Source organism: Mustela nivalis (assembly GCF_964662115.1).
Source record: "Mustela nivalis genome assembly, chromosome: 4".
NCBI classification, from domain to species: Eukaryota; Metazoa; Chordata; class Mammalia; order Carnivora; family Mustelidae; genus Mustela; species Mustela nivalis.
Genome location: NC_139023.1, coordinates 6,576,965 through 6,594,362, shown reverse-complemented (window position 1 = coordinate 6,594,362; position 17,398 = coordinate 6,576,965). Strand labels below are relative to the sequence as shown.

General features: G+C 42.6%; 1 protein-coding gene across 1 annotated transcript in view; it reads right to left on the bottom strand.

Annotated features, from left to right (window-relative positions):
- The window catches only part of SCARB2 (scavenger receptor class B member 2), a 70,942-nt gene that overhangs the window by 13,953 nt on the left and 39,591 nt on the right, over positions 1-17,398 (bottom strand). Inside the window, exons 5-7 of the mRNA XM_082727002.1 lie at positions 15,319-15,410; positions 10,553-10,672; positions 7,547-7,716 (exon numbers count right to left, since the gene is read on the bottom strand). Coding sequence (XP_082583128.1) covers positions 7,547-7,716; positions 10,553-10,672; positions 15,319-15,410 — 382 coding nt within the window. The remainder of the gene's footprint in view (positions 1-7,546; positions 7,717-10,552; positions 10,673-15,318; positions 15,411-17,398) is intronic.

Sequence of the window (17,398 nt, the reverse complement as noted above, 5' to 3'; positions counted from 1 at the left end):
CAGACAGAATATGGATCAAATCCAGATCGGCCTGACTCTAGAACACTCTCTCATCCCACTATCCAAAATGTTCTCCAAGGAAATTTGAAATACCTGAGGATAATTCCAGAGAGACCAACTTTTCGGTCCACATCTGGGAGTACATAAGAGGCAAGTACATAAGAGGAAAAGGACTGTAGCAAGACAGTGATTTGCCAGAGAGAATCTTTGTTGATCTTGATATCAACTTTTTGAGGAAGCAGAATGTTAGCAAAACAATGAGAAAAAATATGTCCACATTTGTGCCTTGAGCCAGAGGCACATGGACTGAGTGGGCAAGGCACGATTTCAGGACCATCCACCTAGGGAGGAAGCAGGAGAGGTCAGAAGCACGCACTTGCTCCCATTTACTTTGGTCTTATGTATCTCCAGGGAAGGGTGCCATGTCCCCGGGCACAGTGGTTTCCAAATGGTACGCACCACCTTCATGAGAATCACCTGGAGCTCAGGTTAAAAGTACAGGTTCTGGGACCCTGGGACATCTATTTTTAATGACTCTTCAGATAATTCCCCTGCAAGGCCAGGTTTAGGAGCCACTGCCATGGGAGAGAAGGAATAGGGAGGTATACTGCTGACTTGAGACTTACCCCAAAAGGAGATTTTTTTTCAAGCAAATTAGATACAAGGGCAAAAGTTAGCACATTACTTTATTTAGGAAAGAGGGGTTCCAAAATTTCTCAAAAGAAACTTTAAAGAGGAATTGTAGCCTAAGAATTATCACGGCATGGACAGGAGAAGACCGTATGTTCTAGCGGGGATTTGCTCAGAGACAAAAATTTTATAAAAATCATTTTACCTCTCTGAGCCCTGCTTTCCATGATTATAAAAAGAGGCCTTTGGATGCCTATCTAGTAAGAACACTGTGACTAATTATGCAACATATGATTGTTAAAGTTAGTTTTCAAGATGAAGAAAATGCTTTGTCAGCTGTACTAGCAATAATCCTGCCTCGTTCATGGAAAGGAGCAGAATAGCTCAGACATTCAGAGACACTGGGAAATTTGTAGTCAGGTATGCTAAGCAAACAAAATAAGTCAATCAGAGAAAGACAATTACCACATGATCTCTCTGATATGAGGAATTTGAGAGGCAGGGAGGGGGGTTTTGTGGGGAAGGGAGGGAAAAATGAAACAAGATGGGACCGGGGAGGGAGACAAATCATAAGAGACTCTTAATCTCAGGAAACAAACTGAGGGTTGCTGGGGAGTGGTGCGGAGAGTTAGGGTGGTTGGATTGTGGACATTGGGGAAGGTATGTGCTATGGTGAGTGCTGTGAAGTGTGTTAGACTCATGATTCACAGATCTGTACCCTTGAAACAAATAATGCATTATATGTTAATAAAAAAACTCTGTTTTGAAATCATCATAAAATTTTTTTATTTATTATTTTAATTAACATATAATGTATTATTTGCTTCAGGGGTACAGGGCTGTGATTCTTCAGTCTTACACACTTCACAGCACTCACCATATCATATACCCTCCCCAATGCTGAAATCATCATAAATTTTTAACAAGATATGTACTTTCTCATTACCAAGTTCTCCACTTTCTCATTTAGCATTGTTACGAACATGAAATCAGTTAATTTCCACATATTAACTCCATGTATATACGTAAACTACTTAGAACAATGACTAGCTGAACAATGACTACGATAAGTGCTTGGTAAACATGAACTATTATTACTGAAATTATTACTATTAAGACTTCTAAACTACCACCCAGAAAACACATGACCATTCTAGGAATAAGAAGCATTACACAAGAGAAAGATGAAAGGGAGCAGAGGAACTACAACACTGCCAGAAAACAATGAACACAATGGCAATACGTTTAGTTATCAATAATTACTTTATTTATTTTTTAAAGACTTAATTCTTCTAGATACAGCAAGTGTGTGTGTGCAGGGGTGGGGCAGAAGGAGAGCAAACCCTAAAGGAGACTCTGTACTGAGCCCAGAGTCTGACAAGGGGGCCAATCGCACATTGTTGAGGTCACGACCCAAGCCGAAACCAAGAATCAGATGCTAAACTGACTGTACCACCCAGGTGCCCCTCAATAATGACTTCAAATGTAAATGGACTAAATTCTCCAATCAAATGCAGAGTGATCAAATGGAGAAAAATACAAGACCCATCCATATGCTGCCTCAAGAGATTCACTTCAGATGTACAGACACATACAGACTGAAAGTACATGGAAGGAAAAATGTCCCATGTAATTGGAAATCAAAAGAAAGCTGGGGTAGCTTTAGTTACATCAGACAAAATAGACTTTAAAACAAACACTGTAAAAAGAGACAAAGGAGAGCATTATATAATGATAAAAGAATCAGTCCAACAAGAGGATATAACATTTTTTTTAAAGATTTTGTTTATTTATTTGACAGACAGAGATCACAAGTAGGCAGAGCAGCAGGCATAGAGAGAGAGGAGGGAGCAGGCTCCCCGCAGAGCAGAGAGCCCAATGGGGGGCTCAATCCCAGCACCCTGAGATCATGACCCGAGCTGAAGGCAGATGCCTTACTGACTGAGCCATCCAGGTGTCCCAAGGATATAACATTTTTAAAAAAAGATTTTATTTATTTATTTGACAGAGAGAGACATAACAAGAGAGGGAACACAAACAGGGGGAGTAGGAGAAGGAGAAGCAGGCTTTCCGCTGATCAGGGAGCCCGTGTGAGTCTCAATCCCAGGACCCTGGGATCACGACCTGAGCTGAAGGCAGATGCTTAATGACTGAGCCACCCAGGCATCCAGGATATAACATTTATAAATATTTATGCACCCAACATAGGGGCACCTAAATATATAAATATTAACAGACCTAAAAGGAGAAATAGATAGCCAAACGATAATGGCAGGAGATTGTAATACTCCACCTCACATCAACAGACAGGTCATCCAGACAGAACATCAAAAAGGAAACTGGCCTTAAATGACACATGAGACCAGATGAACTTAGATACATAAAGAACATTCTATATAAAAGCACCAGAATACACATTCTTCTCAAGTGCACGTGAAACATTTTCCAGGACAGATTATATGTTAGGACAAGTCTTAAAAATTTAAAAAGACTGACATCACATCAAGCATTTTTTCCTTATCCACAATGGTATAAAACTAGAAATCAATTATAGTAAGAAAACTGGAAAATTCACACATATGAGGAAACTATATAACATGCTCTTGAGCAACCAATGAGTCAAAAAAGAAGTCAAAGGAGAAATCAAAGAATGCCTTGAGATGAATGAAAGTGAAAATACAACATCTCAAAATTTAGGGAATGTAGCAAAAGGAATTCTAAGGCAGAAATTCAGGGTGGGAAGTACGCATCGTAAGAAACATGAAACTGTCAAATAAGCTAAGTTATTTGAAAAAGAAGAAAAAATGAAGCCCAAAGTTAGAAGAAGTAGGGAATAACAAAGACCAGAGCGGAAATGAATGAAATAGAGACTAAACAGATAACAGGAAAGATCGATGGAGCAAGGAACTGGTTCTTTGAAACGATAAAATTGACAAACTCTTGCTAAGGCTCCTCAAGAAAAAAGAGAGCTCAAATTAATACACCAGAAATGAAAGAAGTGATCGTACAACTAATACCACGGAAATACAAAGGATCATGGAAGACTACTATGAACAATTACATGCCAACAAACCTAAAGGCAATGTATAAATTCCAGAAACATAACCTTCCAAGACTGAATCTTGAAGAAACAGAAAATCTGAATTGAACAATTATTACTAAGGAGATTGAGTTAGTAATCAAAAACTTCTTACCCAACAAAAGTCCAGGATCAGATGGCTTCAGTGGTGAATTCTACCAAATACTCAAAGAAGAATGAATACCAATCCTTCAAAGTATTCTAAAACATAGAAGGGCAGGGAACATTTCCAAGCTCATTTTTACAAGCTCTGTGTTACCCTAATACCAAAACCAGACAAGGACAGCACAAGAAAAGAAAATTATAGGCCAATATCCCTCAGGAACATAAATGCAACAATCCTCAACAAAATATTAGCAAACTGAATTCAACAATACTTTACAAGGATTGTACACCATAATGAAGTGAGATTTACTTTAGGGATGCAAGGATGATGCAACATTTGCAAAGCAAACAACAGGGTATATACCACATTAACAAAGTAAAGGATAAAAATCGGTGATCATTTCAACAGGTGCAGAAAAAAAGAATATGGCAAAATTCAATATCCATTATGATAAAAACTCATGATAAAGTGGATATAGAGGGAACATCTCTCAACCTAATAAAGGTCATATACAACAAGCCCACAGCTAACATCATACTCAACAGTGAAAAGCTTAAAGCTATTCCTCTAGAATCAGGAACAAGGGACGATTACCTATCTTTGCCACTTTTATTCAACATAGTATTGGAAGTCCTAGCCAGAGTAATTACTCTGGCAAGATAACGAAATAAAAGGCATCCAAATTGGTAAAGAAGAAGTAAAACTGTCACTATTAGCAGATGACATGATATCATACGTAAAAAACCCCAAAGACTCATGGCATGTGGGTGGCTCAGTGGGTTAAGCCTCTGCCTTCAGCTTGGGTCATGATCTCAGAGTCCTGGGATTGAGCCCCACATCAGGCTCTCTGCAAAGTGGGGAGCCTGCTTCCCCTTCTCTCTGCCTGCTTCTTTGCCTACTACTATCTGTCAATAAATAAATAAAATCTTAAAAAGAAAAAGAAAAAGAAAAAGAAAACCTGAAAGACTCTATCAAAAAACTGCCGGAACTAAAAAACAAATTCAGTAAAGTTGCAAGATTAAAAAAAAAAATCAATATATAAAAGTCAGTTGTGTTACTATAACACTAATAATGAATTCTCAGTAAGAGAAATTAAGAAAATAATCCCAGGGATGCCTGGGTGGCTTAGTCGGTTAAGTATCTGCCTTCGGCTCAAATCACGATCCCAGAGTCCTGGGATTAAGCCCCACATCGGGCTCTCTGCTCAGCTGGGAGTCTGCTTCTCCCTCTACCTCTCCCCCTGCTTAGATTCTCTCCCTCTCTCCCTCTCCTCTCTCTTTCCCCTCCTCTCTGACATGTAAATAAAATACCAGAAAAAAATAAAGAAAGAGAAAATAATCCCAGTCACAATAACATCAAAAGGAATTAAATACATTGGAATAAATCTAAGCAAGGAGATAAAAGACCTGTACACTGAAAATTGTAACAGGAAAGAAATTTAAGAAGACACAAATAAATAGATAAGATATTCATGTTCATGGATTGGAAAAACTAATATTGTTAAAATGCCCATACTATCCAAAGCAATTTACAAATTCAATGCAATCATTATCAAAATTCCAAAGGCATTTTTCACAGAAATAGAATAAACAATCCTAAAAACTGTGTGAGGAAATACAAAAGACCCCCAAGTAGCCAAAGCAATCTTAACAAAGAAGAACAAAGCTGGAAATATCATACTCTCTGATTTCAAACTATATTACAAAGCTATAGTAATCAAAAGAGTACAGTATTGGCATAAAATAGAAAATTACGTCATTAGAACAGAATAGAGAACCCAAAAAATACAACCCATGCACATGTGGCCAATTAATTTATCACAAAGAAGCTAAGAACATACGATGGGGAAAAAACAGAGTCTTCAATAAATGTCAGGAAAACTGGACAACCACATGCAGAAGAATGATACTGGACCACTCTCTTACACCACACACAAAAATACACTCAAAACAGATTAAGGTCTTGAATGTGAGACCAAAACCATAAAACTCCTAGAAGGAAACATAGGCAGTAAGCTCCATGACATAAGACTTGGTGATGGCTTTTTGGATCTGACTCCAAAAGCAAAGGCAACAAAAGCAAAAATAAATGGGACTGCATCAAGCTAAAAAACTTTTACACAGCAAAGGAAACCACCAATAAAATGAAAAGGCAACCTACCGAATGGGAGAAAATACTTGCAAATCATGTACCTGTAAAGGGTTAACATCCATCCAAAATATATAAAGAACTCATGCAATTCAAGAGCAAGAAAATCCAAACAATCCAATTTAAAAAATGGGCAGAAGATCCGAATAGACTTTCTTCCCGAAGAAGATATACGAATGGCATGAAAAGATGCTCAACATTATTAATTATCAGGGAAATGCAAATCAAAACCACAATGAGGGATCACCTCTCACCTGTCAGAATGGCTAAAATCAACAACACAAGAAACCACCGGTGTTGGTGAGGATGCAGAGAAAAGCGCATCCTTGAGCACGGCTGGTGGCAATGTAAATCGGTGCAGCCACAATATATAGAAAATATATGGAGAAAATGATATAATCTTTTGAGGGTCCTCAAAAAATTAAAAATAGGGGCACCTGGGTGGCTTAGTTGGTTAAGAGTCAGACTCTCAATTTCGGCTAAGGTCATGATCTCAGGGTCATGAGATCACGCCCCGCGTAAGGTACCACGCTCAGGGCAGAGTCTGCGGGAGACTCTCCCTCTCCTTCCCCCTCTGCCCTCCTCCTGCTTGCATGTACACTCTCCCTCTCTCTGTCTAATAAATAAATAAAAATAAAATCTTAAAAGAATTAAAAACAGAACTACCATACTATCCAGCAATTCCATTTCTGGGTATTTACCCAAAGAAAATAAAAACTAATTTGAAAAAGATATATGCACCCTATGTTCATTGCAGAATTATTTTCAATAGCCAAGATATGGAAATACCCTAACTGTCCATCAATGGGTGAATGAATAAATACGTGGGGTGTACACACACACACACACACACACACACACACACACACGCAGTGGAATACTGCCACAAAAGGCATGAAATCTTGCCATGTGGAACAACATGGATGGAACGTGGGGGCATGATGCTAAGTGAAATGAATCAGACAAGGACAAGCATCTACGATCTCACTTCCATGTGGAAATTAGGAACAGCAGCAACAACAAACCAAGCTCATAGAAACAGAGAACAGATCAGAGGTTGTCAGAGACGGTGGGGTTGAGGGAAAGGGGTTCAACAGATGCAAATTTCCAGTTATAAAATAAAGATCTCAGGGATGTAGTACACGACATAGTGACTATAGTTACTTGTACTGCATGTTTACAGCTTGCTAAGAGGACAGGTCTCACGAGTCTTTGTCACAAGAAAAACATTTGTCTTTGTAACTGTGTGTGGTGATGGATGTTAAGCATACTCAGTGCAGCGATCATTTTACAATATATACAAATCACGCATCATTAGAGTGTATACCAGAAACTAACGCAATGTTATATGTCAGTTATACCTTACTTTTTTTTTTTTTTAAAAACAAGCAATGCAGAAAAGCCAGTAGTTTACCATTCTACAGCCACATTATGAAATATTATTCTGGAAAAGTCGGAATCACTCTTTCATGTGGGCTGAGAACATTCTTTGCTGAGGAACTAAGCCTGCGTCCGAGGCGACAGGGTCACGGCCCTCCCCCCCGCCTCGAGGCGACAGGGTCACGTCCCTCCCCCGGCCTCACCGTTCTTGCAGATGCTGATGTTCAGAACGCCCGAGCCCAGGCAGTTTCCTTTGGGCACACAGAAGCCGGCATTGTCCGAGCTGTTGGCTAGTATCTCTCCAGGCACCTTATAGCGGAAGGCAGGCAGGCCCCGCACACTCTCGAAGTCACTGAAAGTTATGTACACGGATCTGGTAGGAGGGAAGAACGGAAGAGCCAGTGCGTTAACAACTGTTCTCGGGCACAACGTGGCTCAAGTCCACGGGCTACAGGCGGGCAGTGAAGATGCAAAAGAAGGCTTGAAAGGAACCCAAGCCACTTGGGGTAGAAGAGAAATGATCAGGAAAGAAGTTTAAGAGGCAGCAGGTGGAGTAACAGCCACACCAGGCCAAGGGGGGGAAAAGGAGCGGTAGAAAATGAAGAGGACATTCAGGACGGAGACTCACACGGAAAGAAATCGAAGCGTCGTCCAGACCAGCACGGACACGAGTCAGTGTGGACGAAGCAGAAGCAAGGGGGAGGCGGGGACAAAGCGAAAGATGAAAAGGCAGCAAAGGGCGCTGGGACCGTGGCCGGAGCCGAAGGCAGACGCTGGACCGACCAAGCCATGCAGGCGCCCCTGTGTGACACTCCCAACTCCGGTGTGACGCTCCCGGACTCCTGTGTGACACTCCGGACTCCAGTGTGACACTCCCGATTCCAGTGTGACACTCCCAACTCCGGTGTGACGCTCCCGGACTCCGGTGTGACACTCCCGACTCCAGTGTGACACTCCCAACTCCGGTGTGACACTCCCAATGACACTCCCAACTCCGGTGTGAAGCTCCCGACTCTGGTGTGACACTCCTGACTCCAGTGTGACACTCTCGACTCCAACGCTTCCCTGCGCCCTCAGGGGTAACTGCTGTCCTGAACTTGGGGTCTATCCTCTCCTTTGCAGGTCTTAACCCTTTCACAAACGTGCACATTCACAAACAACGCGCGGCACGGTCTGCTCTACTGAAGTGTTATATAAACAGCACGCGTATTCTCTTCCTGTAATTTGCTTCTTCGTTCAATATTATATTATGAACACTTATATTTTAAATATAAGATATATTGTATTTTAAATCTTTCTGGTATCCCCTCATATGGCTACACCACAATTTATGTTCTCCTTTTTAGAGTGCCTTAGACTGCTTCCGATTTTCCACTCCTAAACCTAAAACCACACTGCGATGAACTTTCCTGTGCATGTCTCCTTACAGGTCAGCACAGGCGTTGTCCCGGCCAGGGAGCTGACGCAGAGCAGTGGGGCACCATGGCGTCTGCGTGTCCTCGGCTTTACTAACATGGTCAAAGGGCACATCAAAAGTGGTTGTGTCGGGGGCACCTGGGTGGCTCAGTTGTTCAGTGTCTGCCTTCAGCTCAGGTCATGGTCTCAGGGTCCTGGGATCGAGCCCCGCATCGGGCTCCCTGCTCAGTGGGGAGCCTGCTTCCCCCGTCTCCAGCTTCCCCTGCTTGTGTTCCCGCTCTCGCTCTATCACAAATAAATTTTTAAAAATCGTAAAAAAAAAAAAAAGTGGTCGTGTCAGATAAGAACATGTTTCCGCTGTACCAAGTCTGTTAAAAAGCCTCCAACGGGGGTGCCTGGGTGGCTCAGCGGGTTAAGCCTCTGCCTTCAGCTCAGGTCATGATCTCAGAGTCCTGGGATCGAGCCCCACATTGGGCTCTCTGCTCTGCGGGGAGCCTGCTTCCCTTCCTCTCTCTGCCTGCCTCTCTGCCTGCTTGTGGTCTCTGTCTGTCAAATAAATGAATAAAATTAAAAAAAAAAAAAAAAAGCCTGCTATGACGCTTCTAGGTTGCCTTATTGCACTCACTGCATTCCAGGGCATCTCTGACCCTTCTGTCCTTCCACAGACACGTACGGTCAAGAGCAGACAGCCAGAGGGGGACGGTGGTGTCCTGTGGGGGAGCCAGAAAGGCCGGGAACGAGGCACGGGCAGCAGGGACGGAGCGGCGGGAGGAGATGCCAGAGCTCCTTCTGGGGAGACATCACAGCGGACGCAGGAGCAAATCACTCAGATGCCACCACTGTCCCCGCCCGGCAGGGCTGGCCGGCCAGGCGCTGCCATCGTGTGAGCCACGGAACCCCAGAACAGCCATTCTTCAGAACACTGGGCCGACAGCGTCAAATGAGACTAAACCCCTTGGGATTTTGAGGAGCTCCGTGAAAGGGCTTGCCGGGTCAGTGGGGCGGATGTGGAGGTGGGGCGCGTCAGCCGCTCGTTCCGGCAGTTTGGGGTGACGGGGGGAGACAGGGCAGGGGCCGAGGCGGGACAGGAATCCGGATGGAGAGCAGGGTGCCTTCCTCCTTCCTCCCAGAGAGGAGCCGGAATCCCAAAGGAGCAGGGGGGGTGGGAGAGCTTACAGGGCAAGTGGGAGCAGGTACGAGCTAAGGGGAGGGACAGCTCAGCAAATGCCTGCAAACTTGAACCAGACAACGGTCGGAGTGATCTCCTGCGTAGTTGACCGCTGACCGGTATCACACTGGACAGCACCTGTCGTAGTCACTAAGAGCCGCCTCTGGACATGGACACCGTCCGCCGGGCCCAGGGCGAAGCGCTTCACTGACAGTGACGCATCTGCGCCGCGCTGAGGACAACTCCCGAGGCAGGCAGCTGCTTCTGTCTTTGTTTTACAAATGAGGAAAGTGAGGCCCAGGGTGGCTGGACGACCTTCCCAAGGTGGCACAGCTGTAGGAGTTGGAGCTGGCGTTCAAATCCACTGACAAGGAGGGGGAGCAGCACAGGGAGAGGGAGAAACAGGCTTCCCGCTGAGCGGGGAGCCCGACGCAGGGCTCGATCCCAGGACCGTGAGATCATGACCTGAGCCGAAGGCAGAGGCTTTAACCCTCTGAGCCACCCAGGTGCCCCAGCTTTTGTCATTGATTAAGCAGAAATGCCCAGGCCTACGGGGGGTAGCTGCCTATATTCCTCACCCTTTTGGTGGTCCTACAGTCAAATAACTTATCTGGAAAGTTCTTACCTGCAAAATTCAGATGGGAAGACATAAAGAATTTCCTCTTTGTCTATCAGGGGGTGAAAAGAATCTCCATCTGTTCCATTGATCATATTACATGTGTCTGTTGTCCACCAGTCAAGGGACCTGTGATTGAGGAGCACAAGGAAGAGGAGACTGTCACATTTGATTTTAGATCTTTACAGATGGTCGGGACTTTTCAAGCCTTAATTGGGAGCCAACTACCCACAGAAGCTTATTTATACGCAGACACAAGGGGGACTCTGGTTAGGGATTGGATCAAGAGGGTAGGCACCTGATCCCCAAATCCATTCTGATAGAAGCAATGTCTAAAACTCCCTCTTTCCTTCCTGCAAAAAAGAATATCCTATGTCGTGGTTTAGAAATACTTTTTCTTAAAATAGTGATTCAGTTTAGCATGCACGACAGCCTTGTTCAGAGCTAGTCCACTCACAGCAGAGTTCGGGATAGGTATGATCGGCTCTTGAGGACGGACTTAAGGTGGCAGAGTAGAAGGAGGGCCTTATGCTTGCCCCATCTCTCAAACACAGTTAGCTGAACAGCAAATCACTCAGAACACCAGGAAACCAATCTGAGGACTGAGAGGACAAACTGCACAACTAGAGGGAGAAAAGGGGCCACGTCATGGAAGGTAGGAGATGTGGGGTTGTGATATGGGAAGAAAAGAATCGCCAGTGCTGAGGGGAGAGGGGCCCCTGATCACAGAGAGAGAGAGAGACAGAAAAGGGGCACAGGCTGCAGGTTATCACGCAAGAAAAACACTTCCCCAAAACCACTGACGGGGAAAACTTGGGATAATCACAAGTTTTTACGTCTAAAATGTTAGAATTCTGCACCATTGCTGGGGTGAAGCCTCGCAGGTGAGGCCCAGGAGCAGACAGTGTGGCCGGAGGATCCCCCGCGTGGCACGAGGAGAGACGGTTCCCTTCTTGGAGTGCACTTGGGAGAAGTGGCATTGCCTCTCTCGAGACAAAGGAGCCAGCAGGTGCCAATGTGCTGTCCCGTTCATCAGCACAGGAGCAGAGACACCTGCTGCGGGCCACTAGCACAGCTGCGGACATTTTACTGTGCTTTACTGTAAACTCCAAGCCCCTGCGCGTGCGTGTGACCGCCCTACTGCGACAAACTGGCACCAGCTGCAGTACGGCAAGACCCTGCCCCAGAGGATCAGTGCCCAGCTGTGCCGTGCTGGGTCCCTAAAATTGGGAGTTTTGAAACCCAGCTGGCGGCTCTGAGACAAAAGCCACAGTGCCACCGGGTGGGCAGAGGCTCCGACGCTGACAAAGTGAAGGCAGGGACATGAGGGACGTCGGGACAAACGAGAGGAGAGTTTGCTCCTCTTGGAGGCTTCCTGGACAATGGTGGCGCGCATGCCCCTCTTTGGGGATGAGAGAGCAGCTGCCACCAGTTTTCTCCCCTCTCGGCACAGACAGATTAAAGGGGACTCTCTGAGTGGGAAAGAAAGCCCAAAAGCAACAAAGACTAGAAAGGAACAGAGAAAATCTCCAGAAACACTGACTTTACAGCTAATCCAACAGCACGAAACTTGTATCACCAACAATCACTCTGAATGTAAATGGACTGAATGTGCCAATCGAAAGACACAGGGTATCAGAATGGATGAAAAAAATAAGACCCATCAATTGCTGCCTGCAAGAGACGATTCTCTTTTCTTGTTTCCGTGCATGTGACATTTATTTATTTATTTCCTCTGTGGTTCTTTATTTTTTTTTATTTATTTATTTACTATTATTTTTAAAAATTAACAATAATGTGTTGTTGGTTTCAGAGGCAGAGGTCAGTGATTCATGTAACACTCAGAGCCCATCACATCACGTGCCCCCCCTTAACGCCCGTCCCCCAGTTACCCCAGCGCTCCACCCTCTTCCCTCCCGCAACCCTCAGTTTGTTTCCCATGATTAAGAGTTAGAGCCTCATTTTAGACCTAAAGACACCCTAAGATTGCAAGTGAGGGGATGGAGAACCATTTGTCATGCCAGTGGGCATCAAAAGAAAGCTGGAGTGGCCGTACTTATATGAGACAAACTAGATTTTAAACCAAAGAGTGTAACAAGAGATGAGTAAGGGCACTATAGCATAATAAAGGGGTCTATCCAACAAGACCTAACAATTATAAATCTTTATGCCCCTAACGTGGGAGCACCCAATTAAACAAATCAATTAATAACCAACATAAACTCATTGATAACAATACAGTAATAGTAGGGGACTTTAACACCTCACTCACAGCAATGGACAGATCATCTAAGCAGAAAATCAACAAGGAAACAATGGCTTTGAATGACACACTGGACCAGATGGACTTAATACATATAGAGAGAAAAGAATAGGGAATATATAAAGAATATATTATAATACTATAATATATAATATATTATATATTAGATATATATTAAATATAAGATATCTATTAGATATTATCTATCTATATATTTATAATTAGATAAATAATATCTAATATATTACATAATATGTCTAATATATATTATATAATATTATTATATAAAAACATATAAATGTTTTTATATATAATATGAATATATTTTTTTCACCCTAAAGCAGCAGAATATATATTTTTTTTAGTGCAGTTAAGAAATGGGCATTAGACATGAGTTTTTCCAAAGAAGACATGCAGATGGCTAAGAGACAGATGAAAAGATGGTCAACATCACTCATCACTGGGGAAATACAAATCAAAACCATGATGAGCTACCACCTCACACCTGTCAGAGCGGCTAAAATTAACCACACAGGAAACAGCAGATATTGGTGAGGATGTGAAGAAAGGGAAACCTTCTTACACTGTTGGTGGGAATGCAAACTGGTGCAGCCACTTTGGAAAACGGTACGGAGGTTCCTCTCCAAGTTGAAAATAGAGCTACTCTACTACCCAGAAACTGCACGACCGGGTATTTACCCAAAGGATACAGAAATACAGATTCAAAGGGGCACAGGCCCCCCAGCATTTATAGCAGCATTACCAACAATAGCCAAGTTAAGGAAAGAGTCCAAATGTCCACCAACCGATGAATGGGTAAAGAAGAGGTGGTACACGTATATACAACGGAATATGACTCAGCCATAAAGGGAATGAAATCTTGCCATTTGCAATGATGTGGTTGGAGCTAGAGTGCATTATGCTAAGCAAAATAAGTCAGAGAAAGACAGATACCATATGATTCCACTCTCTGTGGAATTTAAGAAAACAAAACAGTGAATATAGATGAAGGGAAAAATAAAGCAGAGGAGACTCTTAACTTCGGAGAACAAACAGGGCTGCCGGAGGGATGGGCCAGATGGGGGGTGGGGACGAAGGAGGGCACCTGTGAAGAGCACCGGGGGTCGGATGTTGAAGTGCCGAGTCACTATATTGTACACCTGAAACTAATGTTGCACAGTAGGTTAACTAACTAGAAGTTCAGTAAAATTGCCCGGAAAATTAAAAAAGGAAAGTCAGTAAAACAGGCTTATTAATTATTTACTATAAACATAATAAACATTTTACTTATATTTGGTTTACAAAGAATGTGAAACAGCATGGAAGAGGGGTGTGACACGTTACACAACTCGTAGATAGTGTTCTGTTTGGGAGGAGAAGAGACAGACAGCTTTCAATTTTGTCTGAAAATATTGTTAAAAATGAACCATAAAAACCTGAGGGTAGAACAGACATAAATCAGAAAAAACGTCCAATATACCAAACACTATATCATTATATTATAACTGTATCAATAATTGTGATACACATTTAAAAGAATAATACTGTGCTATTAAAAGATAAGAAAGAAAATAACAGGTTGAGTCTAAAACAAAATCCACTTTTAGTAAATCTCCCTGGGGCCAGTGCCCTGGCCATCCACATATCCCCCTCCAGGGGCAACACTGTTACCAGCTTCTCACATATTCTTTAAGGGATCTGACCTATTTTGAAGTGTGTGTACACAAACGTATGTTTATGTACACAGATATGGGTGCTTTTTAAAATTTAAATAAACTTTTATTTAAAAATAGTTTCAGATTTACAGAAAAATTGCAAAGGTAGTACAGAGAGGTTCCCTTATATTCCACGCCAGGTTTTTTTTTGCCCATATTTCTGGAAAGCTTAGATGTAAATTTTTAATGTTCAAGAAGAAATTTTTAATGTTCAAGTTCCTCTTACTTCTGTCCCTGAAGAATTACCCTCCTTTTCTCTCCAGGGTTTCTAATTCCTCTGACTTAAAGTATCTTGGCTTATATGTAGCTTTATTGCAAGCTGTCTCAGCAACTTTTTGGAAGTAGTTTAAGTTATAAGTGTTAAAATATATTTCTGGAATACCATGATGGTGAACTCACATGTATTTTTACCCTTAAAGAAAAACACGTGAACAATCCACAATCACTAAATTAAATTAAAAAAGAGAAACTCTTCCCTCTCCCCCCAAAACAAGTGGTTTTAAAGTATCTGTGCTATAGCTACACATCATTCAATGAACACGTGGAAAGTGAAAGTTTTCACTGCTTGTAACACATGCCTCGCCATGAGCAGTCTACAAAACACTGATATTTAATTTATAAAGTGTGTTGCCCCAATCTTGATTTATACAATAGTAATTACAAATATATTTTACATATTTATAGAGTTTTCATGCAAAAAATGACAGTGTTAATATTTTTTGAAATAATATATAAATGGACATTCAATTTAAACAGAAATTTAAAAAATAATCACACTAGTAAATTGTTACACTTACGTTTTTCCATTCCATTCCACAATCTTTGAAAAGTTAAGGTAATTGTCTTCTCCGGTTAGAAAAACATAGTCTCCATCATTAGTCCCATTTTTCTGAAAATGAGTGAACAGGATCATTTTAAGAAACCAGGATTGTTAATTTTATGTGTCAACTTGGTAGAATATGGTGCCCAGTTGCCTGGTCAGACACTAGTCTAGATAGTGTTATATTTTGTAGATATGATTAATATTAAAATCAGTTGACTCCAAGTAAATTACCACTGATAATGTGGGTGGACTCAACCAATCAGTTGAAGGTTTTAAAAACAAAATCTGAGGTTTACTGGGCAAAAGGAATTCCCAATTATGCAATTTAGAAAACCTGCCTGAGTTTCTAGCCTGCCAGCCCGTCTTACGGATTTCAGACCGGCCACCTGCTGCCCCCACCATTGCATAAGCCAATTCCTTAATACATATAAATCTTAGATAGATATTACAGATATAGGTAGTAGATCTAGATCTCCTACTGATTCGGTTTTTCCGGAGAACCCTGATGATACAGTAACTGAGAAACTTAAGCTTCACGAAGCCATCCTATTTGGGTGTAATTGTTACAGAAGACTGAACCAGGAATAAGGTGACTATCTGACTAAATACCATATGAATTCTATTACTACATATGGTTTTAAAAAATAGGAGCCCAATTAAATAATGGACAAAGGATTTGAAGAGACATTTCTCCAAAATATCTGAATGGCCAACAAGTTCATGAAAAGATGCTCAACACCACCAGTCTTCAGGGAAATGCAAATCAGAGCCACAACACTATTTCACACCCACCAGGATGGCGATAAAAGAAAAAAAGAAAATGGGGCGCCTGAGTGGTGCAGTCAGTGAAGCGTCCAACTCTTGGTTTCAGCTCAGGCCATGATCTCGGGGTCATGAGACTGAGCCCCGTGTCAGGCTCTGCTCTCATTGTGGAGTCTGCTTGAGATCCTCTCTCCCTCTCTCTCTGCCACTCCCACTCATGCTCTCTCTCTAAAATAAATAAATCTTAAGGAAAATAACAAACAATGGTGAGGATCTGGAGAAATGGGAGCCTTCGCACACTGCTGGTGGGAATGGAAAACAGTGCAGCTGCTGCGGAAAACAATTTGGTGGTTGCTCAAAAAGTCAAACAGAATTACCATATGACCCCAAATTCTACTCCTCCCTGTACACTCAAGAGAATTCCATTCTAAGGTAGATAGTCAACGTCCCTACAAAGCTTGTGCACGAATGTTCAGAGCAGCATTATTCTTAAGAGCCAAAATGTAGAAAGAACCCAAACACTCAACAACTGATGAGCAGATAAGCAAAGTATGGCCTATGCGTAAAACAGAATAGGACTCAGCCATAAAAGGAATTAAGGGCTGAGACCTGCTACAACGTGGATGAACCTGGTAAACGTGATGCTAAATAAAAGAAGTCAGACACAAAGGTGGGATATTGTACGATTCCACTTACAGGAAGGTCCAGCCTGCATGTGAATGTTCAACTCCCAGAGATGCGTCCATCAGAGGCAGTGCCTCTTGGCCCCATATGGAGAGCGGGCATGTATGCTGAGTTTTTTTAATACTATTTTTTGCCCAACAAAGCCAAGCCCCATTCCCAAACTCCCTTCCTCTCTGGCTCGGATGAAGCTCCCACACAGAGCCCTGACTCTTCTCTTCTCTCAGCCGGGGCCAGCCTGGCCACTCCTGTCCAGCGCCAGCGGTCCCAGCACCCCAAAGGGGCAGGAGAGAGGTTGTGCACATGTGTGGGGGGATTTCTTGTGTTCTGTCTCCAACAAAAAGCATGATCTTACTTTTCTTTGCAGAAGCAAAAAGAAAACCAGAAAAGACACAAACCTTTTAACTATTAAAAAATGTCTGTAGATTTGCAGGCAAATCCATAGAGACAGAAAGTAGATCAGTGGAACAGAAGAAATGGAGGTGACTACTGATTATGTGGTTTTTGGGGGGAGGATGACAAAAATACTCTAAAATTACTTAGTGGTGGTGGTTGCACAATCTTGTGACTATACTAAAAACTGCTAAATTGCCCACTCTAAAGTAGTGATT